General features: G+C 41.1%; 1 protein-coding gene across 6 annotated transcripts in view; it reads right to left on the bottom strand.

The window, feature by feature from the left end:
• Sorcs1 (sortilin related VPS10 domain containing receptor 1) overlaps window positions 1-26,372 on the bottom strand; it is a 503,533-nt gene extending 477,161 nt beyond the window's left edge. For all 6 annotated transcript variants that reach the window (XM_034507532.2, XM_076924054.1, XM_076924083.1 and 3 more), the window contains exon 1: window positions 25,612-26,372. In XM_034507532.2, coding sequence (XP_034363423.1) covers window positions 25,612-26,169 — 558 coding nt within the window. In that variant the 5' untranslated portion in view covers window positions 26,170-26,372. The remainder of the gene's footprint in view (window positions 1-25,611) is intronic.
• Between the last annotated feature and the right edge of the window lie 774 nt (window positions 26,373-27,146).

The raw sequence follows: 27,146 nt of genomic DNA on the forward strand, positions 1-27,146 counted from the left end.
GTTCCCCTAGATTCATCATTAAGGGAAATCTGAACAAGAACTCGAACAGGGCAGAAACCTGGAAGCAGGAGCTGATGCAAAGGCCATGGAGGGGTCCTGAATAGTGGCTTGCTCTTCATGGCTTGCTTATCCTGCATTCTCACAGAACCCAGGATGACCACTCTAAGAGTGGCACTACCCACAACAGACCGTTCCTTCCCCATCAATCACTAATTAAGGAAATGCTGTAAGCTTGTCTACAGCCAGAGCGTATGGAGGTATTTACTCAGTTGAGGTTCTCTCTTCTGAGATGACTATAGCTTGTGTCGAGTTCACATAAAATTAGCCAACGGAATCTACATATACAAAAACGGTTTAAGTGAAGTTACCCTGTAACAGAATGACAGTGACTCAGGAAATCAAAATCCCATGGCTAGAGATGGGCTGCTTAATTTTTAGTCATTGGTCAGTGGGTTTCCACAGATCCCTTAACATTACAGACTAATGCCATTGCTCTCGCTTACCCTTACAAACTTGATGGTAAAACTTTACTGACAAGGACATCATATTTTCGAGCCCTAGAACACAGAATAATAAACCTGGTGTCCAATTAGAAGCTTCATCCCCATTAGCTAAATTGCATAGTTCTGTGAGGTGCTACTTATGTCACCAGTAAGAAAAGTAATTTGCAATATTACCCAGATCTGAGCCATATAAGCTACAATAACATCTGCCATAACTGATATAATAGTGAACAGTATGGGAATAACTTTCTGTTCAAACTTAAAGACCATTCCATATAATAAACATTATGCCTGACACCATTAAGTAGGCTCAAACTCCAGGGCTGGCTAGGTCATAGACTCTACAGGTGATATTAGCATCCTGCTAAATAGAGATGATAACAAGCCGCCTTTTAAGCTTTTGTGTTTATACACACATAGAATAGTGCATCTTGCAGTTCTTTAGGGAAGCTTCTCTTGTCGTACATGGCAATTAACACAGAGCTTTACAATGGGTCAGAGTTCGGTGAATAAGAAACTAAGGAGTTCTGAGCTGTTATCAACCCTCCATGCAAAAGGCTCAGGTGTTACCATCGAAGAAGTGATGAAAAAATGGCAAGAGCCAGAGATAACTGACATCTGCAGGGAAACAGTAATGTCAGTCATTGCTGCATATGACAAAGACATTAAACATAAGTGCTCTCAGCAGCTTGACTTCATAGATAAGGCCTGCACAAGGTAAAGCCACACAAAATCCCAGTATGATTAGGGAGGGGCATGAAGTTCCACCCCTAGCTGAGGAGCGACTAGTAACTAATGGCTGCTTGGGAGAGAGAGACATTTTCCTTCAGGGATACAGAACCTGAGAGGCTCCACATGCACCAGTTCACACATGCATTCATAGGTGGTCTTAACTGGACTTCATGACTTTAAAAAAAAAAAAAGGAAAGGAGGAAAAAGCATATGAAAAGCATAGAGAAAAGCGTGAGGTATTGGGGGGATTTGAAGGGACTGGGATGGGGTGGATTTGATCAAAGTGCACTGTATAAGTATATGAAAGTGTCAAACAATAAAAAATAATTTTTAAAAATACAACTTTAAATGAATGACTATCTTTTAGAAAGTGTTTCTCTGTCAGATTGCTTCTTTACTTCTGTCTTCAAGAATCATAAGTCACACAGATGGAGAACTATAGGAGCTCCAATGAGGAAGAAGTGGAGACTGACTGACTGGGGAAGTGACGTGTCCAAAATAACAGCTGGCATTATGTTAGTATAAAATTAATTATAATATCCAATGCTTGCAAGACGCTTAGATGTGGCAGATGTTGTTCTAATGCCTCATAGTTAATAGTCAAAACCACTTGATTATTACGTCAAAGTTAAATAAATACCAGAAAACGGAGAATTGAGAGAGGTAAATATCATTCCCATGATTCCTCAGCCAGTGAGCAAACGTGTGAGAAGTTTCAGAAACAGGCCACCTGACTTCGGAAGTCCTAGTCTCAGCTCACCAGTACATAATGACAGCCATTCTATACCTCATTTTCTTACTCTTTCCCTCCCTTTTATCCACTTACAAAATCATTTGGGAGGAATAAACTCCAACTATCGTTATTGCAGAACAAATTCCCTTCCTAACCTTACAGATTAACAATCCAAGACCATGGCTGTTCCCTCCCTCAATAGAGATCACTGTTATGTTTGGAAAGGGAAGTGCTTTGCCAACACATTTATTTGGTACTTCTTGTTGGCGGATTCCCACCACCTCCTCATCAGCAGTCTTATTTTTATGTCATATGTTCCAGCAGGGAGAATAGCCATCATTCCTCCAACCTAGGACAGGCACGGGAGAAGTATGGACAGCAGGAATGGAAGGAAGGATGTTATAGATACTGGATACTATGTCAGCAGCTCACCATGCAGGTTCTGTACTTATACAGAGGTCCTGTCCCTCTGTTTGAGCTATTCTTGCTCTAAAGCAGTAATTCTCAACCTTCCTAACACTGCGATCCTTTAATACAATTCTCCCTGTTCTGGTGAACCCCAACCATAAACTTATTTTTGTTACTTTATATAATACTTCATAACTCTAATTTTGCTATCGTTATGAATAGTAATATAAATACCCGTGTTTTCTAATGGCTTTAGGCAGTCCATGTGAAAGCATCTTTGACCCCAAAGGTGTTGCAACTCACAATTTGAGAACCACTGTTTTAAAGGAAGAATGTAACACAAAGCTTCCATCCCTAGATTTCAGTACACGTCATTCTGTCTGGCTTGATTATGTTAACTCAGAATGTTGGGAGGCTAGAAGAGTGTCCAATCAATAAAGCATCTGTTGCACAAGAATGAGAATCTGAGTTCAGATCCACGCACCCACGAATAAAACCCAGGCACAATATCAGGCACACATAGCCCCAGGGCTGCAGAGACTGAGAAAATAAGGTATTTAAGGTTCATAGTCCATTCACTTACTTTCTCCCTCTCAGGCCTTTCTATGAATATAAATCATTTGAGACTAAAGTTCCTATTTGATGTTACTTCTAAATCTACCCTCCTGGTATGTTAATTTGCCCATAGTAGATACTCAAGAAAGTGATTTAAATAAAAAGATATATTTTAAGTGTTCCTTCCATCCTTTCCAATCTACAAACCTCCAGGATCAAGACTTTGTTCTGTCTGTGGATTTTCTCACTGTGTCCTTTCTGTATGTTGTTGCTACATCTGTTCTTCTCATCAGTCCCAATGTTCCTGTATCCTCGCTTCTTGTAAACTTCTCCAGCTGCTGAAGGTGTACAGCATTCATAAGTCTTTACAAGACCTACTTTCAAGACAGAGACATCTGTTCACATTTTCATTTTATTTTTGATGTGATTCTGAGGTCATAACATCTTCTCTTAACTTGGAAATTGCTTTCTTGGACAATGTTCCTGGCTGTTCAAGGGTATGTGTCCATGTAAGTAGAACGTATCTTAACATTTCAGATTCTTCACTTCAGCTAAAGAACCCTGAAGAAGAAATGTGTTCCAGGTTCCTAAGAAGAAACACCTTTCATGTCTAAGTCACTTAGTGACAAGGACAGCAGAGGTATGCTATCTTTCAATGTAATATGACCTAATGTCTTAGTAAGTGCACATATCTGCTCGTCTTCACTCTACTATGATCCATAAGCAGGCTGGACATGAGTACTGGTTGTTGAGAGACATAGACACAGAAACAAAGAAGTTCCTTTTCTAGAGAGTAGCTTCATCTTCTACAGACACACAAGATAGAATCCTGTGCATGAGAGAAATGTCTGTGCTGCCAAACACACGAGAGTAAACAAAATCCATCTCACCTAGAAAAGATTCTCCAATCTAATTTGTGCAATTACCTATCTCCCTGGCGATGATCTTGTTTACAGATTAAAGCTATGAATCGAAGCACAGAAATAAGATTAAATCTGATGAATTAAATTCCTATTTGCTTAAATCATTTGCATGTTGGCCCTTTCTTTATAATACAATTTGAGATGGAAACAGGATATTTTACCTGCCCAGTTTTCAGAGACATAATCACAAATTTTTAAATCACCAGTTGAGTAAGCAGCTAAGGTGTGCCCTTGGTTTCAACCTTGTTGATTATAGATTATTTTATCTGGGAATTATGAAAAAAAATAAAGGTGAAATAAGATGTAATTTTTATTATTGTTCAGATCTGGTCTGAAATCATCTGGTAAGTTAGCCTTGAATTCATGACAAGGGCATGCCAAAGAGATTTTGAAGATAGAGAAGAAGGAAAAAGATGATAGGGGAGCAAAATAGTGAGTGGACTTCACAAGATTTCTATAGTATAGTCTCTCTCTGTGTCTGTCTCTCTCTCTTTCTTCTTTCTCTCTTTCTCACACAAATCAAAACATACTGTTGAGAAAAGAATGTGTAATGATGCATCCAATTTATTTAAAGTAATTTTTTTTAAGATCACCTGATTTCCTTTTAATGTAAAGGGACAGACATGTCCGACTTGCAGCCTCTGAGTCACACATAGCCACATGTAGCCCAATCAGCTGCAAATGCTGACCAAGACAAAATTGTAAAGAACTTTACACATTGCGAAGTCTTAACACTTACTGAGGTATTTTTGGTCACTTGATTGGGTTATCAAGAAAATGACAAGAAAGGGATGCAGTATCAAAGGTTGGCCATGCCTGGCCATGGTCCTCCACATGAGCAACAGTGAGGCATCAGGGCTGTCAAGCCCAGTAATTAAACATTCCCAGCCAGGCACGATAGTCTATGCCTGTAATTGCTATAGTAAACTAGGAAGTGATTTCCATAGCATCTGGTATTATATGGAGAAGCACTGTCAAAAAGAATCTTACCTTGGTTCATATTTTTGTGTGTCTATCACTTAAGAAGAAAGTATATATACTACTCTATAACTGAACATGTAATAGTCATTTCAAGACAACTGAATTTTCTTTACATTATCGGCAGCAATTTCTGTCAACATCTTATTTCCTAAATAATGACTCTGGCAATTCTGTGCTTCAAAGTGTGTTGGTATAACTGAAATTTTAATGTCATGGCAGACATGGCTCCACTGTCATAGTACTGTCACGCTGTCATGTGTGTGCTCCGGTTCGTTGCTGACTTGTAAGGGTTGAGTTTTGCAAACAGTCTCTTATATTGAATCATGTTGTCACAGGCTGCACTAAGTCTCTGAATGTTTTCAGTGAATTTCTATAATGTTTTTTAAAATGAAAGGTATTCTTCAATCTGCATCTGGTAGAAAATGCCTGTGTTACAAAAGCCAACTATCTTGCCAACATCTGTGGTCAGGAGATACAGACAAATGATAGATGTTAGCTGAATATAGATAATAGATAGATAGATAGATAGATAGATAGATAGATAGATAGATAGACAGACAGATAGATACATACATACATACATACATAGATAATACATACATGCAAAGATACATAGATTATACATAGATGATATAGATATATAAATGATATATATATGATAGAGAAGATAGATGATAGATTGATAGATGGATACATAGATTATAGATGAACAGACAGATACATATATTCATATATACATACATAATAGATTCTAAATTGAGGACATATATAGAGAGAAGATAGATGCTATATAGATGATAAATGATAGATAGATGAGAGATAGAGATAGAGATAGATAGATAGATAGATAGATAGATAGATAGATAGATAGATAGATTCATAGTAGTTAACTTGCATTGGGCACTGAGTAAAATGCTTCATACTCAAGCCCTTTGTCATACTCAAGTTAACTGTACTAAACAGATACAGTGCTAGTTTTCATTTCCTGAAGTAAGAATCTATGTGGCAATAATATGAGACCTCTCTTACATTTTCCAGCTAAGAGCTCAGTCTTTAACTACTGTATGACAACACCAGGGGCTTAAGCCTTTTGTGAAAAGCCAGGGAACCTGCACTATAAGCCATTCACTTCTATCTCTGTAGTTCTTGGTTTTCTCATCTTTAAAATGAGAGCACTGGAGGGGATGACCTCAGAGATCTTCCTGCTTCATAAGAGACACAGTAGCCAACTATCTGCAATGATCAAAAGCAGAGAGCTAAAGTGCTAACGACTCTGGCAAAATCCCACATTCACTCAAATTGTGTTCCTAAGAGTTTGCATTGAGACCCCCTAGAAGCAGCTGAAATGTAGCCACTTTTTCAGAGATGGAAATTGTAAAACAGTACATTAGGTATATACTATTTAACACTAGAATATTTATATTACTCTCTCCTTCAGCTTAACATATATGTGGGCATTTCCTTCCAGATTCAGTTGTTAATACTGTATCCTCTCTAATCTGAATGCATGAGGTGTGACCAGATGTGACCAGCAGGGATTACAGGACTATTTCCAAAGGGGTGGGAGTTATGTAACACAGACTTGCTGGGGAGCACTCAGCACAGTGATTAAAAATCATTCTGACTCCTTATGTTATAATACAAAGAGGTTATTATCACTGTTGCTTGGCTGTGCGCATTCCGAAGTCCTGGGTGGTGAGGGATAGTGACAGGCATGGGGAAGAGGAATCCCTTGGGTTCCTAGTTAAGGGATAATTAGATCTATTTTAAAGACTGCTTGTTGCAGGGAGAAGTTTTGCCTTTGATCATGACTCCCCAGATGCTTAGCCTCGTACTGAACATAGCACCTCCCCAACAAAGTCCCAGGGGCAGAGTCTTGCACTCACTCACGGAATGGTGCTGAGGCAGCACTGCCCGTTCCTCTCTACAGCACCATCCCTCGACTTTCCAACTTATTGCATGGAAGCTGCAGTCTTCACCTTCTTATAAAATAGCTCCAATATCTCCCCCAAATGCAATACTATGTGAAATAGTCTTTAACCCAAAATATACAGAGAGGTCCGGTATGAGTGGGAACACACAATGTGGGAGGAAGCGAAATTGAGAACCTTGTTTTACCCACCCAGACCCCTCCCCATCAATTTAATCATTCCAATCTCCTATTGTTTTCCTATTGAATTCTAGGAAAATGGAACCTGGGTTAGTAGCCTCATTTACTCTCTCCCGTGGGCCATTCTCCATTTTCTCGTGGCTTCCAAGTGAAGCCTTTGGCAGAGGCTTAGAGCAGGAAAGATATTAAAATGTGAGCCCCGGAGATATGGATTCTAGCAGAGTTCCTGCTGGTGATTGATTTTTATGAGTGTCACATTAGGGTGGGAGCTGGGATTTTGTGAAACCTGGGCTCTAAAATGTAGCTAAGAGCACAGGTTCTGTTCCTGCACAAATGCTCAAAAGATATTTAAATCTCTCATTAACCGACACTTCTCAAACATCAGTGTGAGAAGGGTAGTTTGTTGGGCATGGTTACTGCAAGGAAACAGATGTTACCTACTCCTCACAGCTGCTTAAAGTCAGGTCAAATATTAAGTGAGTACCATAGGTATACTCAACAGATTTCTCTTACCCCTTATTTAGATGTATAATTTATTTGATCATTGGTCTATATTAAAAATGTTAAGATCTGTACTACCTATTCATACAAATGATTCTCAGTTGTTCGTAGTTTAGTCTAATGTCCAATTTCTCCTGAGATTTATCTCCCAGATCCTCTTAAATGCCAATCTGTTCTCTTCTCATCACGAGATAATATACAGAATCACACTTACAGAATTGTTGAATGGAACACATCTTTTAGCTGTAGTGGACAATAACATTTTCATTTTGAAATGTAGAAAATCAATCCAAAACAACTGACATCACTACGCAAGAAAGTCACTGAGGAACTGGCATTAAAACCACAAATGCTCTGACCCCTGGCTAGCTTCAGGCCATGCCAAGGTATTAAATTCCTAAAAAGAAAGACAATACGGTTAACACAAGAAAGCTATCAGAACTGAATGCATACATTTTGTGTAGAACCACATTGGACCTGTCCTCTCTGGTATTATCTTAAAAGATCATGTAAGAGAACCAAAAGGCATGTGAGCATCCGAGCTCTGTCATTCAGAGGCTCACTCACACAGGCCTTGCAAATGGGCTCAATGGATGAATGGACTTCACACATAGTTTCTTAGCTTGTCTCTTTCCCCCCAAATCCCATCACTATCTAGTTCATTGTAGTCATGCTGAACGTGTCAGTCTCCACACCTTCATAATGAAGCCCAAACTCTTCAGTCTGAACTGCAAGGCTGTTGATGATAGAAGTCCGTATTTCTCAAGCTGACTCTCCCTACTTATGTCCACCATATTGCACTCTTCCTTTCAGTACCTGTCATGCCTGCTATGCTCCAGTCTCTCACATATAACATTCCATCTACTTCAACTCTGCATTTGATAAATTCTTACTGTGATCGATTTATCAGGAACTTCATGGACAACTTCTCCTCATCTGTAAACATATGTGTACTGCACTTAGAAAGTTATATTTCACCTATTCGCTGCCAACATTGATCTGTGAGCCAGTTGAGAAGAGGAACGTTTCTGCACCCCCAGTCCTAACATAAATGAATAGCATGACAGCAGTACTATTACTAGCAGGAAGGTTTAGGAAACCTCACTTAAAATCACATTACAGCTTTGCTGCAATGAGAGGTGATGCTGATCTTGCCACAACGGTAGGAGTACAATCGCTTCATCTCAGAACACACAGGCATGTTCAGATAAGACTACTTAGGTTTAAAACCAGAACACGACCTTACACCTAATGGCCTCACCAGCAAGCAATAGCACTCCGCTGTACTCCATAGAGAGGCTGAGGCCCAGATGGACAGCCTGGTTCAGCACTGCCTAATAGAACAGCTCCACCTGGTGAAATCCTTGACATTCCTCTACTAGGTTTTTTTTTTTCCTTCACAGGAGCAGTTGCAATCATTTAGAAACAATGGGATGACCATGGAGACTGAGAAGCATTTCTCATCCAGTTGTCTACTTTTCATTCAGGGCTACAAAAATATGTAGGTGACAAATTTCACTCCATCACGACCTTTTCAAAAAAGAAGAGAGAAGAATAGGTATGTCAGTATGCCAAGGATCCTTCCTTTTAGAGAATTAAGTCATCAAGATTTTCAAGGCTGTTTAATCTGTCTCCATCTTTACAAAGCTTCAATCATGTCCATCTTCCCATGCATGGGGCGGGGTGTGTGTGAAAGCACTCGGGTTTCTCTGCATATATCTACCAGTGTGATGAGCACTAATCAATGTGAGTGACAGGTCTGATGATGTAATAATAGTAGAACAAAATGTATGCTATTCAAGTCTTCATAGATATTTTAGACATTTCCTGATGGTACTAGTTAGGTGAACTGACAGGAATTCTGGGAAAAGTAACTGATACTGAATGGATCATCAAAAGAAGAAAATGAGGCATGTGAAGCAGAGTCAGAGTCCAGAAACTTCTCGGAAGAAACTGCTTCACATCATCCCAGAATGGCAGGTCACAGAAATAGTCTTGTCTAGAAGATACCAAAGCCATTTTTAAACGGTTTTTATGCCTTGATATTGGGCCAACTATTGTATTTTAAGAAACTGCATCCTACACTAAATCGCTGTGCAGAAAAAAATTTACCTGCAGGCACAAAGTATTTTAATGAAGAAAAAGAATAGGTCTTAATTATATACCCATGATTTTTCAAATGATCTACCATAAATATATTTTAAGGAGACCTAAAAATACAAAAACCAGCCCCATTAAAAATACAAACAAATTGGCTACAGGGCAGTTTAAATAATAAATCAAGGTCAAGCTTTTCAAGTTTATTCTGATTAAATAAGGCAGCTTAGTTCTGAGGGTGAAATACAGCAGATTATACCATACAGTCTAAGCTAAATAGAAAAACACAAAACAAACTCTCCTTAGACATGGATGTGTTTCAAGGGCAAGGTGAAGATATTTCAAAAAAAAAGGACCTTGGTTTTTCTCCAGATAATTAAAAGTTTGGTTTCTATTTTTTTTTTAATTTGGTGCTTATACTACTGCTGGATATTAAATAATTTTATCATTTTTTCATGAACATATAAAATGTTTGCTTAGTTACTCAGTGTGCAAGCATCCTCATTTTCATATGAAAGTAGATATTCTTTCAGACCAAACACAAAATAGAAGCCTTAAGTCAACTTCCCCAATACAGGTATGTGTATAGCTAATTATACCAAGCACATACACACATACACTCTCCATAAATTTGCACACTCATAAACACTAATTCACTAATCTCTATTATAAACAGAAACCAAAGTATTTGTATTTTTAAAGGTAGGTTCCTATGAATACATTTGATACTATTTTAATTATGATACCTGGCACTGTACCCATTGTCTTAAAATGTTCATCACACTGTAAAAAAACAAAACAAAATATGTTTTTTCTAAATTTTTCAATTGTCTCCTAAAGAACAAATTGCCCTTTGGTTTTTTGGAGCCTTACATCCCAAAAGGAGATTTATACCACAGTCTCCCAAATGCCACAGATAGTCAGTGCAAGAGCCATAGCACTCAAAATGCAGAGAGAGTCAATGATGCAAGTTATAATTAACTTTGATCATTAATAAATTGATCCTAAATAAATAATTCTCAGTTCCTGCCTATGCCTGGTATGATTTGAGCAGTCAATTAATAATGGTTAAATGTGAAAACCTTGAGGCCATTTGAAGATAATGCCAGAACATTAAAACGTAGTAGAATACGGTGACTTAAAAATGAGATTGTAGAGTTCTGTCTGTGGTTTTAGGTCCCAGTTATTCAACTCTAAATACCTGTGAACCATGTGCCCTTGGTTGAGCTACTTAATTTTGTGCTGTAGGTCAAGTATCTATAGATCTTTTTTTTTTTAAGAGAATAATGACCGTGTCTCCTTCCTGTTGTGCTAACAATAGTACAATTCACGTTAGCCATTTCTGTAGCCAAGTGGTAGCTGTTTTCTGTTGTTGATGGTACACAAGTCAATGGGAACAGCGTCTGGCAAGTGCTAAATAGCCAGTAAATACTTGTGGTCATATATAATTGCTGAGTTCTCAGAAAAGTAGTTTCTCCCCACCTTTCCTTGAAAATTAGTCATGCCCAGGATCACTTGGAAAACTCAGAGAAACTCTCAGGACCTCTGCTGGCAAGAGAGTACAGGCTTCACCCACCATTGTTTTCTTTTTCACCCCGTTATCACAAACGCAATTGTCGTCCTCACACAATGCAATATATCTTCACAATTTCTCAGATCGTCTGTCCTGGTTGGGACTTTGTAGCAAGAGGGCTGGTTCTTAATTTAGCTTCTTAAGTGATGGACACGCAGTCATTTTCTCCTTAGGCCTGAGGCAATGTCTGCCCCTACTTGTCATCAGCTTGTCCTGGCAGCTACCTACTGTATCCTGCCCTGTCTTCCTACAGGAGAGCTGTGGCTTCCGATGCGATTTGGTTCAAATCTTGGCTTCTCTCATTCCCTTTCTTTCCCCTTTTCCTTATTCCCTGCATTTTGGGAAACTTTCCCTCCATTTCAATGAGCAAAACATGGTATCATAGACATATTGAATTTATATTGAATCAAGACAATGAAATTCCCCAAGTGGTCTGTATTTATGGCGAATCAATGTTGATGATGTTGGTAAAAAAAAATCAATCTTGTGCCACATATAATATGTACTTATCTCCTATATACTACATAGAAGTATATAAACATGGAAGAAATGGAACCTTGAATTCCAGAAGCTTCACAAACCAGAGCTCTGCCTTGCTTGAATGGAGGCCTAGAGTGACCCAGCACATAATATCAGACTTTTAGTTTGTAATTACTCTTTCTGGAGTAATGAAGGAATTGTTAGCAAGGAGATGATTTCCAAATGGAAAGGATTTAACACTCAGGCAACGTTTCCAGACAGAGGAAAGACCTGAGCAGACACACTGGACAGAGAGTGGATGCTGCACTTGTGAATGAGAGTCTGCAGTGGATGGGAGCACGAAAGCCTTTTAGAAAAGAAGAGCAAGATCAAAGGACCACTCTCAAAATGTGGCGTACAGCTGACCACAGGGTCTCAACTGCTTTGGACCAATTATGCTTTCCCGAAGCTGCAAATGAAGAGTGAGCAAACTTTCCTCTGTAGCAGGCCAGAGAACAAATATTTAGGATTGATGGATTTATAGTCACTTTCACAACTACTCAGCCCAGCATGGTGCACACGTCAGGTGACTGAATGGCCTACATTTCAGTGTAGGCTTCAGTAACAGTCATATGTCACAGTTACTTAATGATGTGTAACTTGTAAGTTATATAAAAAGTCATGATAGGACATAAAGTTTGTCCTACTATTCCTAAGAAACAGACTAATATTGCTTCCTACATATTCTTTTAAAAAATTATTCACTATGCAAATGAGTGTGCTTGTGTGTGTTTGTATACCTTCTCTGTGTTTGTGTGTGTATGGGGGGGGAGAGACAGACAGACAGACAGACAGACAGACAGACAGAGACAGAGACAGAAAGGACAACTCGGTACAGTTGGCTGTCTCCTTTCAGTATGTAGTCCTGGGAATTGAACTTAGGTGATAAGGCTTGGCAAGAAGACTCCACCATCTTACCTCCCTGTACATTGTTTCCTGACCCGAGCTAAAGCTGAATAAGAAACATGGAGGTGCTTATAAAGCTAGGGAGTCTGCAAATCAAAAATAATATTCTCTCTGTGTCTCAAGGTTTTGATATAACGGGAACATAAAACAGTATCATATGTGAAATGAAGTCAGAGCTTAAGTAAAAAAAAAAAAGGGGGGGGACTGATTCTTAATGTAGAGTATATTTGACATCACATGGAAAACTTTTGCCCAAGCCTTTTTTTGTTTTAAAATGATGAAATCCCACCATTCGATCTTTTAATACATAAGCACAACATATATAAGTTAAAAATTTCCAAGTTATCCCAGATCCATACCTGAGCTTTGCAACACACTCTCAAGTAGCATCTAGTCTGAGAGTTATGTGCAAAGACACGTGGGGATCACTTTTCACAGCCTGTGAGAACCACATGCACCCTGCAGGCATCCATCGTCTTCTACTAACAGCTACACTTTCCTCATCTGTAGTCTCCTGCTAGTGCATTGCTCTAGTTATGTAGAAAGTAATCAAGAAGAAGAAAAAACAACAACCTTTGTTTTCTGGGACTTTTCTACAGATTTAATTTATAAAGACCGTCTCATATTTACAAGAAATAACCAATTAAGAATGGTTAACTTTAGTACAGAATTCTCTAGTGTCCTCTCACTGTCTTTAAAATCACACTGTGGTTTAAATTTAAAGTGTAAATGTTGATAGTAAGAAAGTATGGAGCCGGTAGCCTTAATGCATCTCATCCTGATTGGGAAGCATTTAAGATGACACAAACACTCACCTTAAACTATGTAAAATTAGAATAACCACAGAAAATGACCATCACTGTTCAGATGATCAAACTGTATACTGAAGATTTTTGTGTGTGTCTGAAGGTGTAGTCATGAGCAGGCCACATTTTCTGAGTTTATTTCTTTTGGAAGATCAAATTACTTGGTCTGGTTTGTGGTCAATAGTCTAATGGGAAATTATAAGACAGGGAAACTAATCTGTTATCTTTAAGTCCTATTGACCTTTGCCCCAATTATTTTGGAGACGAAAAGAATAAAGAATAAAGAATGTGGTATCAAACCAATGGCAGCTCGTTGACTGCTAACAACCTAAGGTGAAGCCCAGACCTAAGACATAAGGGGATTAAGAATGAGATCACAGTGCCACTTTTGCCAGCAATATATATTCTGTCTATAGTTTTTCTAACTTTGACTAAGACATAGTCTCCCTTCCACTCAGGCAAATCCCCTGCCCCCTTCGCCTCTTTGCTACAAGAACACTTTGTATAAACCTCTAGTAAGCCATTATGCCCTTGCTACTCTAAGTTCTAATTCATCCCTTTACACACCTATCTGCTTCTACCGGGATGTGCACCCTTCAGGCGAAGGAGCAAGTATTTGCTTTTCCAGTACTCAGCACTGACAGAACAGCCACTGAAAAGGCTCTTTACTTTTCTCAGTATTATAAAATGAATATCCATGTTAACTCTGCAAAGTGACACAGACTAGTGACCGTAGAAAAGGTTAAAATGTTGTCTCTCCAGGAACCAATCCGGCTCACTTTTCCACACAGCACACAAATGCTACACATACCAAGTCTGTCACAAAGAGCGACACTCACACTTTGCTCTCAAAGGCACAACACACGCAGGGTTACCAGCCCTGGATTAGCTACTTCACATAGATGGATGCTGAATGCTGACAAATAGAGGGTAGAGAAGCTATGCCACGTGGTCCTACTACATCTCGGTCCCTCAAAATACCTTTCGTAATCAATGGCCTTTCTGTGTCTTTCTCTCAAATTATCTTTTTCTTTCTCTTTTCCTACTTGTCTTTTTTATCAGCTTATATCTGTCTCCTTTTGATCTATTCTTCCTGCCCCCTCTCTTGCCTACAACATTTTTATGTGTAACTAAATATGATTGTGCACAATGATGAATATTGTGTGCGGTTTTTGTCTGTTTCTCAATAAACAGACACCGCCTGAGTTATTTTTAAGTTACTTGACAATGAAAGATAAAACAGCAGAGCAAAGTTGTTATAGATCTCTCTGTTTCTATTTCTCTTTCATTCTCTGTCTCACTCTATTCGTGTGTGTTAATGTAGACTTTCAGTCTCCGTATTTCTGTTTTCATTATCCTCTTTCTTTCTTTCTTTCTTTCTTTCTTTCTTTCTTTCTTTCTTTCTTTCTTTCTTTTTCTTTTTCCTCTCTTGTTTTTCTAGAAACCACAATACCGTGTTCCAACCAACAGTCAGTCTCTCAACATCTATTCTGTTGACATGCCAGTCTACCCACTTCATTTTTAAGAACACTGGTATTCACTTTAAGAACATGCTCCTGTGAATCAGAGTGCAAGCACACAGAGGCATGGACCTATGTGCACCCACACATGCACACACACAAACACACATACATGCATGCACATGCACAAAGTTGTACGAATTCATTACGAATGTATTTCTGTGCCTATTTATGCTGTACAGGTAGAGACCAAGATCCAGATAGGCGCTGAGATGTAAACTAACATATGTGCTATAGTCAAGAGAGAAAAGCACCTCTGGATTCCTTTTTCCTTGAATCAGAAGGGCCATGGCAGAAAAGGGGCCCAGAAATATAGGTTGTGGTCCTGTCCGGAGAAAGACAAGGGGTGATTTTGTTGAGAAAACCATGGGCACTGCTGTCTGCCAACAACAGTGATTAGTAAAAACAAGCAGACAGCACGCTGAGAGTGCTTTGTCCAGCTCAGCTCCTGAAGTCAGTGCTAATGAGGCCAAGTTCACAAGCGCATTTGCCCCCTCATGGTTTATTTTTCTTTTTAAAGTAACTTTTTTTTTTTTTTTTTAAAGAACGCAGGCAATTTATGTTTGCTGAGAAACATCAAAACACAGACCAAAAAAAAAAAAAAAATCACAAATAATCTCAGTGTTCATCATAATCACAAGCAAACATTTTGAGTCATAAATAGGTTTTGTAAATAAAAACATAATTATGCTGTGTATAGAATAATTGAAAGACTTTCAAAACCTTACTGCATCCAAGACTATTTGCAGAACTTGGAATATATGGGGGAATAATGTAGCCCATTCAGCCATGGAAGGGCTTCCCCGACTTTCTGGGCCTTACTTTGTACTGTTTTATGACCCATCTCTCTTTCCTGTCTTTTGTGAGAGATTTTGCACTTCAAACTAGTTGTCTATGAAATCAGGCTTTGGACAGCTTTTAACAGTCTGTGACGTACACATATATAGTCATAGGCTATTTGTGCTATATCAGTGGTTCTCGGCTTTTCTAATGCTGAGACCTTTTAGTACGGTTCTTCGTGCTGTGGTGACCACAATCATACAATTATTTCATTGCTACTTTATAACTGAAAATTTGCTGCTGTTATGAATCGTAATCTGATATGCAGGGTATCTGACACAGGGATCTTAACCTACAGGTTGAAAACCCCCGTTCTATAGAAAGCTAGGTTTTCACTAAACAATAACAAATAAAACAGAAACCATTTAAGATGCAAGTATTAGACGGAAAGAGATAACAGTTGAGAAGGATGCCTCCCCCACCCAAATCATAAATGGCATAGTGTCTCAGACATCATTCCGGTAAAGGAACTGGAGTTAAAAACCATGGGCCTGGCAAGTCCTCTCAGCTGGTGAATATGACGGCAACCAAGCCTGATAACCTGAGGTTCATGTCCCAAGCAAAATGGTAGAGGAGAAAACTGACTCCTCTAAGTTGTCCTCTGACCTGCATATTTGTAAACATGTGTGCATACAAATGTAAATGTAACTAAATTATTAACATGTGGATAAAGGCAATATTACAAGGTGCATATTAAAAGTATCTTCTAGTATGCTATATTTAGGTACTATTAATATTAAATGTAATAGTAACAGAACAATAATGATAATGAGAATGACATCAGTAACCCTTATTGATTGCATGCTATGTACTAGAAACTGATTTACACATTTTTATATTTATCATCACGTTTAATCATCTATATAGGAGAAACGAATGCAATTATACTAATCTCAAAAAACAGAAACAATTGTTTAAAATTAAAAAAAATCATTATTATCCACATTTTAAAGGAAAACAGAGGCACAGAACTGTACCGCTTGTCAAATTAAATATACATCAGATAATAAATCAATCTCTAGGTTACATACTATATTTTAACTCATATATGCTTGTGTGCAGCATTTTGCGACTTCCAGCACATTTCGGCCCAGGTTATGCCGAGAAAGGAAAATAATTTCCTAGAAATACTTGGGAGGTTGTGCTGTCCCATGTGATCTGCGAGGCTTTCTACCTTGTCTCATGCACGAGGAGTTTCCATTAAGGAACGGGCAAAATCTGCATGCCTCGGTTCTACATGAAAAAACATAGCATGCTAACAAAAATTACAGTGGTATGGACAGAAAAGAGCTTCACAGACTCTGACATTCATGTGCTCCTAAAACGAACAGTGTCCACAGTGGAGAGATTTCCAAGGGATTTGTCCCAGTGCAAAGATTCTAGCGTCTACCTCTCACCTGGGAATTCACGTGTGAGTCCCATAAGGACAGTCCTTTGGGAAGTGCTGATGGAGGCATAGCTAACTGACTGTGTGCCCACCCAGTCTGAATCTTTCCATTATCTCAGCCAAATGCAAGTTAGAGCAAGCAAGCTGCAGAGAAATTTCTGAGACAGTGTAGGGGGGCTACCTAAAATAGCCCTTTTGTGCCCTTTAAAGATGCTCCTGGAGGGGCTGGAGTGGAATTGTTGAGAGAGAGCAGACTTCTCGTGTCTAGCAACAGCCCCCCTGAGCAACACCCCCCTGAACACCTCAACCCCACCCACCCACTCACATATAGGTCCTGGAGCTGGGTTGATGGTACAGGATTTTGTGCCTTGATAACACAGGCTACTCTATTAAGGGATGATGACTAGAGGCATCAATCCATCAGCTCCAGGGCATAGCATGATTAGCTGGTTGTCTGCTAATATGACTCATATTAGCACTTTTTTTAAAAAAAAGATACAGTTGTCCACATTGTCATTCTAGGGTCATTAGCCAGCAGGGAGTAAGCCTGTCCTACACATTCCCTCTCAATAATAGAGTGAGGCGTAGATGAGCCCAGGAGGGCAAGCACAGGTTTTAGCAGCAGTTAGGGTGCTGATCAGGCTGCACCCTGAAGCAACTTCTCAGCAAATCATCACATGTCAGTGGCCTGAGAATAACAGTAAGGCCAAGGAAGGGGCCACCAAATGTGTCATTTATACCAAGAGTCTCCTCACAGGCTTTCTTCCTTGACTTCTCGAGCTTTTACTTTCAGAACGATAAAAAACAAACAAGCAAACAAACAAACAACCCCCCCCCCAAAAAAAAAAAAACTATATAAGAGGCAGCATGCGAGCAGTAAAAGCTTTGAATCTAAAAATGGCAAAAGGCAAATCTTGTCTTGGGTATTTCCCAGCTGGGCAACCTTGAGCAAGTTCTTTAGACTGGGACAGTCACAGATTTAGAGTGGAGATAGTATAAATTTGTTTGTAAAGGCATCATAATTGCAGGACATAGCCTAGCCATGGTCCATAACATGTTCTCAGTGAACAGCTGCTCACTAACTTGATGGCTTTCTATGTTATGAAGAGAGGGCTTCAGGGTTACCCATCAATTTGTCTTCATTAGATATAGACTATAACATTCATCAAACTCACTTCGAGTCTTCTCCCCTGGAAATTAGAAGTAGAAAAGAGAAAGTAATAACCTGTGACTCAGTTAATTCTTGAGTACTCCGGAAGTTCTCTGAGATTAGCATTAGCTAAGCATCATTAGCATCAAATCTTACTCCTTCAAGTCGACTTCTTCTGCTCCAACATGTGACACCCTCAGTTCCCTTAACTGAGGCCACCTTTAGCAATATTTTAATTAGAATTCACTGTGGAAAACAGTTAGGAAAGAAGTGATGGGTGGCAAGATTCTACTCCTTGCTCTCTTATTCCTGGTTACAGTAACCCCAGTCCTATGTAATCTACTCTCTGCAGTACAGTAACAGTGGAATGCAGAATTCACATAGGTTACTACTGTCTTGAAGCTCGCTGCCAGGATGTTGCCTCATCTTTCTTTAGGACGACTAGGTCAAGGTTTAATGCACATAAAGAACATCAATGAGGCCTCATGCACTGAAGCCAAAAGCAAATAGCCTGAACAGCTGAACTCAGTTGAAGTTGAAGTTTGGGATTTTGGGCTCCCTGGCCACCAGGCACAGTTCTCAACAGAATGGATACATTTCAACAGGTTTTGCCTACCCCTGAGGCTACAGTGTAACTATGTTCTAACACCTGCCTGGCACATTCCTGGCAAGCAGAGGAGGACTATACCAAGAAGCCAATGTGCTGCAGGGTGTAGCCAAATATTTCTGGCTTTCTGACCCTACAAAATGACCTCTTTTGCAGCAAGACCATGGTTTGCTTCTCTCAGAAATGTAGATGGACTTAGTCTCTCCCATCTTACAGGAATTGTGTTCAGAATGAAACTCAGGTAAGGGAAGTGGTGCTCCAGTCTTTGAGAACAGAAGCATTATGTAAAAAGAAAAAAAAAAAAAAGAGCTGTAACTGATCTAAAGTGTTAAGCCAACATTTAGGAGTGCTACAGAAACAGATACAATATCTTTAGACACATGTAGAAAGGCAGGGAGAAATGCTAGTATTCATGTTCTTTCTTTGTTCCATCCCTAAGTCTTAGAACAGGTTGCTTTTGTGCTGTCAGTGGTACACAATAAGAACCCACCTTTTGCCATCAGTTATTTGACTAGGTCAACAATCCTGTCTGAGCAGAGTTTCGGTTCCTCAAGAACAACCTTTTAAGTTTGTGTGGGACCTGACCTCCCCTCGGTCTAGGAGTCTCTTGTCTGCCACTGGCTTCACACACAGCAGAGAGACTGCTTGGACTGTTTTGCTAACAGGAGAAGGAGATGTGTTATCCACACTATCCATGCAGAACTACAGGGTAGAAATGGGGATATACAGTCCTTAGACAAGACAAACGTCACATACATTTAGTGACTCATATAAGCTGCGAGGGTGAGGAGGAGATTAACTTATTTTCCAGGCAGAACAGCTGAGAGGATATATCTGATTAAATCTAACCAGTGGCAAATCATTTTCTGGCAACAAAAGGATGTATGTACAAAAGTATGTCCACATAAAAATGGAAGCATGGTGACTCCAGCTGAGACTTAACGGACAGGTCTAGTCGGTTGTGGCTTTCGGTGACCAAGGCATTTCTATTCAAGCACTAGCCATGGAACACACCCAGGCTCACTGTAGGACTGATGCACAAACTCTTTTCTTCCACCATACTTTTAAGACTAGTGTTAGAATTTAAACTTTCAACACAGGTTTTAACAAAGCTGGGTAGGTTTTATAGAAATGGGTGGTAATGTCCATGCTCCTTCTCTTCACTTATTTACAAAATCTGTTCAGCTCAAAATGCCTTTATTACACTTTCTAATTACTTGAATGCTCCATGTATCTGAAAGTGCCATTGAAGCATTTCCCGCTGCAATAAAGCTTGAAGCCTTTCCTTCCAGAAGATATTCAGCCCACCTCTATAATCCTACCATAAGATGCTCTGCCTCAGAACATGTGGATCCTCAATGCCCTCTTGTAAGGATTCTTGGGGTATAAGACTGAAAGCTCTCAGGGTTGAGGTTTTTTTTTTTTCCTTTCTTTCATTTTTTATGTTCCATGCCACAGACATCCGTCGCCGTGTCAGTGAATGACAGGTATTTGGAGTTCAGTAAGTATTTGAGAATTAAAAGTAAATAAAATTAATGTAGGGCTCTCAACATAATGTTGACACATGTCAATCAGTCCTGGAATGTAAGAATGTAAGTAGCTATTCTTCTCATTAGCAAAGTTATTTAGGCCACTTGGCTACACAGCCTAACCAATGGATGCCTAAGGCACTGCTTTAAAAGAATGTGACAAACTTCCTAGAGTTGATTTACTCTAGACAATGCCCATTAAATATGTAAGAGGTTTTTACTTTTTAAAATTCTCTGCCTTCCAATACAAAAATTAGCATATTTAGTAAATCAAAGACATGATAAAAAGAAATCTAGTAAACCACATGTATAAGCATAGATTGAGATATATGTCTCTGCAGGTCTTAAAGTCTGACACCTCACCAACAAATCTGAACATGGGTATGGGAACAAAAGAACCATTGGAAATAAAAGCTTTTTTTTTTTTTTTTTTTTTTTTTTAAATTTTACCGGTCTGTTCTAAATCAAAGATGCTCCCACTACACTTTAGTTATATGTGGTGATGTGGTGGGTGTCAGCATGATGTGACTGTATCACATGTAACCAGGTCTCTAATTTGCCATTCTTAATTACAGAGCTTTACTTTTCACCTAAAGAAGTATAACTTGTTACAGACTTCCCAAACACAAAGGAATGAACATACTTGACATTAAATCTTTAAGAAAAAAGAACTACAGAAAACATACCACCCCGTGTCTCAGACGAGGGGCCTAAACCTCAAAGAACTCAAGTTCTTTCTCAAGGCAATATGCTGGGAAGCAGGAGAGGTAAGATGTGAGCTCAGATCCATCTGCTTCTAATATTGCTGCCTTCCAAGCACCTCCACCTCATACCAGCAGTCATTAAAATCATAGGGACCAGCAGAGAAGTTAGTATGTGGGCTTATTAAGGAAAGCCAAAGATTTTTCTTTTCACTTTATTTAAAAATAAAAATGAGTCAAGTCAGAAAAGACAGAAGGGGTGCACTGTATCAAAACAGTTTGCCAAATTAGTGACACCCAACCTCTTTATAAGATCTGATGTTTCATAGAAGAAGAAGGAGGAGGAGGAGGAGGAGGAGGAGGAGGAGGAGGAGGAGGAGGAGGAGGAGAAGGAGAAGGAGAAGGAGAAGGAGAAGGAGAAGGAGGAGAAGGAGAAGAGGAGGAGGAAGAGGAGGAGGAGGAAGAGGAGGAGGAGGAAGAGGAGGAGGAGAAAGAGGAGGAGGAGAAAGAGGAGGAGGAGGAGAAGGGGGAAGAAAAGATGGAAGAGGAGAAGGAAGAGAAGGACAAAGATATAGAAGAGGAGGAGGAAGAGGAGAAGGTGGAAAAAGAAGAAGAGGAGGTGGAAATGAGGAGGAAGAGGAAAAAGAGGAGCAGCTGGAAAAGGAGAAAAAGGTGGAAGAAAAGGAGGAAGAGGGGGGGAAGAGAAAAAAGAGTGGGGGAAGGGGGAAGAATCTATTGCCTAAGATAAGCAGAAATCTAAATGATCTTAGATTACCTTCCTTGAATCACCAAGTGATTCACAAAAGATGTAGAGATGGCTGATGAGAATACAACCAGCTCTCCACTTAGGTGACATGCCTGATGATAGACAGGAGGTAAAGCACTTGCTTTTCCTCAAGGAGAGGAAGCCTTCAGCCCAGAAGATGCCTTCTTAACATCATCAGGCATCAACTCAAAATAGGATTATGAATTATACAGAGTCCAAAGGCCAGAGTATTCTGTCTGCCTAAACACTTATAAGCCAAGCCACTCTGGGGTTTTCAGAGCAGGTGACTGCAGGTGCTTGATTGCTGCTCTGCTCATGCATGTATGATTTTCTCGTGGAACTTTTCTTCTTTTGTAGCCTCAGCTTCCTCATCTATGTAAAGATGTCTACTCAAGATGACTAAGTCAGATAGTGAATGTCAGAGACCTGCCATGCCCCAGTGGGGTCTCAGTTTATTCAGTAAGGTTGGGTAGAAATATCTATTCTACCCATTAGAAACCATTAAAGGCAACGTGCTATGTAAAAGCTGACGAGACCACCACGCTCTCAGATGAATAGTGAGTTCTCATGATGGAAAAAATCTAAGTGAAAAGTTCTGTTAACAAATCACTTCACACTACTGCCAGAGAAAAGGAGCCAGGCTTATGAATTGAAATATTCAAATTAACTACAGTATAAAAATATGAAAGGGAAAGATTAACACTTGTCACCTACTTACCACCTACGAGGGAGTTAATAGATTAGCAAGTGTCGCACTTTGAAATCCCTTGGGATGAAAGTATAAACACTATACAGCACCACCATGGACACATATACAATCAGATACATTTTGTAACACTCTAAGGATTACTATATAAATTTAGATCAGGGCACAGCATGCCTGGAATGAGTAGGATAGGAACAATATGTTCTTGCTCATGACACGAAGCTCATGACAAATGACTCATACCCAGCACCTTTCATGCCAGAACAGATGCCCCCAGGTATTCCACCATCTCTAGCAATGGTTTCCACCAAGGGAGACGACCGCAGTGTGGAGGAAGTACATTACACCCACTGATGAGGCACATCAGTTATGTGTCTACACAAGTGCACAAACCCAACAGACGATGGGACAGGAGAAAAGAAGGGAAGGAGATGAAAACCAATCCAGAGTTCCTCACCAGTTTGACAGATAGCTGATAATTACCATACACTTACACCTTGAAGGCACTTGCGATTGTAATCAGAGGCTCTTCTGAAGCCAGGATTTTATCTAATGTGACACAGCCTTAGAGGTGTGTTACCTGCATCTCTGAGAACCAGAAAGTAGATTCGTGAGACAGTGAGGAGATCTAAGTACAAAACTTGGGAATCCCCTAATCTTGCCCCAGGTTTAAAGAAGTAGATTTCTCACTCTGGATTAATATGGTAAAATTGAGAATAGTTATGAAAGGTTTTTGTCACAAGATGTATTCCTGAGTAACATGACATATGATTCTTGGATATTAATCTAGAAGTGTCCTCCACTGTAGACAAATCCCACACTTACAGCATGAACCACATGCTGGGGTAAAACACTAAGGAGTGGAGCCGGATCCAGGTCTCTCTATGCTTTCATTGCACAAAGTTGTGCAAAGCGTCTTTCTGCATCTTTCTTCTTTACAAAACACGTTAACATTTCGCTTTCCCAGGAGTCTAGTCCAGATAAGCCAGGTTGGCTTTCCTGAATGGACCTGGATAAACAATGCTCTGTTTCTTCATCATCTACACAATACATAATACAACAGACAAAGCATTTACATGAGATGCTGAAACCTGGACGTGGGAGGGGAAGAATTTCGAGTTGTGAGACCCTCTCATCACTGTGACTAACATAATTTGAGTGTTTAGACCTTTAACACTCAGGATCTTCATCATTTCCTACATCAACTTAGATCCATGTTCCTGCCCTAAGCCCTCACTTTAGTAAGCCCCATTCTGCTCAAGTGCATCCAAAAAAAAAAAAAAAAAAAGCTGGCAGTGCTTGGCGCCATTTCTAAATGGAGGTTAAAATTTGCCAAGGATGTACTCTCTTTCCAAGATCTCTTAAGAGATGAACTAAAGTAGAGGTCTAATGGGTGAGTGATATTTTACAACTTGAATTACATTAAAAGCCAGAAATATTGAGTCCAAAGTTTTATCTTTCTTTTTTCTTCTTAATACAAGACCTAACACATTCGATGCATTCAAAAATCCCCTCCAAAAGCCAGAGCTCTGAGTTAATCACTTAATGGAGCCTGTCTATTAGTTAGTATAGGAAGATTCAAGCTAAAATTAAATGATTAACTTTAGTAACTAAGATACAAAAGATATAGTTAACATAACGCCCCAGGACAAGAGTGTCCAGAACTTGAGTAGAAGTAACTTCAACTTTAGATTTTGATTAAAAGGATTTCTGAGAACCTCCAGCGGCAGCCCCTTGTGAAGGCTGCATTCGCTAGAAATTAGGGGCTGTCCTCAGTAGAGGGTAGGGTAGACTGTCTAATGCATGACACCGAATATTTCAAAACCAAACCGTCTCAACTCTCATTAAAAACCCAACAATGAACACAGCTCAGTGAAGTGGCACTTGTTGGCAAGCTTCCTGGAAACATTTTCAAAGGTACCATGTTGCATCGACTGTACACATTACAGACAGAACTCCATCAGCGGATAGGATAGAAGCTGTAGCTGAGACCCTCCCCCCACCTCAACTCCCAATCCTGGTTTGTAAACCTTTAATTTTTCTTATCAGTTTCATGACACAGCAGCCTAGAGAACTTTACAGGCTTTTAAATCGTCTTCAGTTATTACCATCAAAGCCGGTTCGTTACTATTTCAGCGCATTGAAGTTTCTAGGTTTGGGCTAAACTGGGTAGCTTCCTCAGATTTCAAACATTCAGGCTCCTCTGAAAATCGGAAGCTACTGATAGAACCAGTGACTTGCACCCCAAATCTTCTCCCAGGGCCTGAAATCTCGTCCTTGTCCCCGTCTTCATAAAAGGAAACTCAAATCTTTATTTGAGCTCCTCCCTAGAGGAGGTCAGTCGGTGGGAAAACAGGGAGTTGTTGTCACTGGGATCTATCTATCTGATCTTCCCCAGGCTGACCATGCCAGAGAACAACTGCCCTTTCATGGGCTAGAAAAGCCTGGCTCTCAAGATGCACTTGCTAATGCTGTCAGGAGATGCTGGGGAGCCTCTGCACTGAAACTTGCATCCGTTTGGTCCCCAAATAGATTACTAATACCAAAGGGCACCTTATATCCTACTGCAATTTGCCTTCTCCGGGGTGGAACAAGAGGTTAGGAGCTCTGTATAAAAATAAAATTAAAAGCCCACAGACGCGACTTCTCAGTGCACTCCTTAAGTCTATCAGGTAAGGAAATGTCCCTTCAGGGAATTTCAATGGGCTTGGAAATTTAACCCTTTCAGCTCTGTATTAAAAACACTTTAAGGCACACACCACCCCATTGGTCTTCAGTTTCATCCTCCAGTGCCACTGAAGAAATAAAGAAGATCTGCCTGTTCTGTTCCAGTTTGAACCTTTTGATCTGGAGAAGATTCCGAAGGTGGCGGTGGGGGCTCCCTAGCAGGCACCATTAACTCTTGGGGGAGGCCAGCTGGGATGACTTCACTGGGCAGCAGCCCCCAAGGAGGGAAAAAACCCTCTTTACCCCCAAATTCTCCACCAGCTCTCACAGTGAATAGTAACCCTTTCTGTCTCGTCTCTCACCCCTTTGCCCATAGTTCCATTCTACTCACGCTGCTGTTGTGGCCAGACCAGTGGACCATAGCTTGGTTGTGTGCCGAGTCTCCCGTCAGCGCAAATGTGGTGCTGGTCAGTCTCAGCTCTTCCATCCGGAAGCGGGTGGCTTTGTCCGGGTCCCGCGCGCCAGTCCCAGGCCCCTGCTGCCCTCCATCCCTTAGCATGTCCCGGCGGCTCCGACTCGCACCCTCTCCGGGTTCAGTCTTCTCGGGATCAGCTCCACTCCGTTTCCTACGGCCAGAACGTGCAGCGGTGGCCACTGACACCCTGCTGCCCCCAGCTCGCTCCAGAAAGAGCGCCCGGTCCCCGGGGGCCACTGTGAACAGGGGTCTCATGAAGAGGGGCGGGGGCGTGGCAGGAGCCCGACCCAGCGGTCCCGAGTGAGGAAAGCCTCTTGGGGTATGGGTCCAGCGTGGGGTAGAGCTAGGGTGCTGCGGAGGGCAGCAAGAGAGGCTGCCGCAGACGCCGGGGGCTAAGAGCATCAAAAGCCCCGCTCCCGCTAGGAGCGCGCTCAGCCCGGCCGAGGAGCCGTCCCCGGCGCCAACTTTTCCCATCTCTGGAGCGGAGAGAAGCGGAGAGGGAGTCCTGGACCGAAGGCAGGCAGCGGAGCGAGGCTCCGGGCTGACGGCGGCAGGGCGTGCGCTCAGGACCACAACTCCATCCAAGTTGGGCGGCGGCGGGGCGCGCGGAGGCGGCGCCGGGCAGGTGCCTGCCGCTCGCCCGGACTGGGCTTGTGTGGAGCGCGCGGGTTGGGACCGAGCTGCGAGCCACCGCCACCGCCACCGCCACCGCCGCCTCCGCGCGGGGGTGGAGCCGAACTGAAGTCACGGGCGGAGAGGGCGCCGCGCGCCGACTGGCGACGCGGGAGGGAGGGCGGGCTCTGCCGGGGCTCCGGGCGCTGCGTCCCGCCGCCGAGCTGCGCTGTGCACAGGGCTGCGGGCGCTGGCTGCGCTGCCTCCGACCCTCCCCAAGGAGCGCGTAGTCCCCGCTAGCAGCCAGAGCAAGCACCCTTCCTCTGGGGGCGAGCTGCCCTAGGCTCCCGGAGCAGGCGCTGTGAAGGGTTTCCTTTTCCTGTTTTTTCTTCTCTCTTCTGTGCTTGTTTCTCCCCTTTTCTCTTTTTCTGGTCTTTTCCACTTTAGAAGATGAGTGGGCTCTTGCTCTCTCTCCTTCTTAAACTGAGTGACTTGGCATCTAGTCCTTAAGTTTGTGTGCCCTGGCCTGCAGAAGATCTCAGAAGGCAGCAGCAGAGAGTGGTGCATTAAACTCTCTCTCTCTCTCTCTCTCTCTCTCTCTCTCTCTCTCTCTCTCTCTCTCTCTCTCTCTCTCTCTCTCTCTGTGTGTATGGGTCCTGCTCAGTCTATGTATGTATATATAGTTGGAAAGATTTCATCCATCCTCTGTGATTCCTGCTAGATTCCTTTCCAGGTCTTCTTAAGCACTCTCGGGTATTGAAAGCAGTCACACTTAACAACACAATTAAAGATAAGATTCCCCAAGTATTTTTGTAGCTATATACATCTTGCTGCCCTTA

This window comes from Arvicanthis niloticus, chromosome 1 (genome assembly GCF_011762505.2).
Source record: "Arvicanthis niloticus isolate mArvNil1 chromosome 1, mArvNil1.pat.X, whole genome shotgun sequence".
Lineage (NCBI taxonomy): Eukaryota > Metazoa > Chordata > Mammalia > Rodentia > Muridae > Arvicanthis > Arvicanthis niloticus.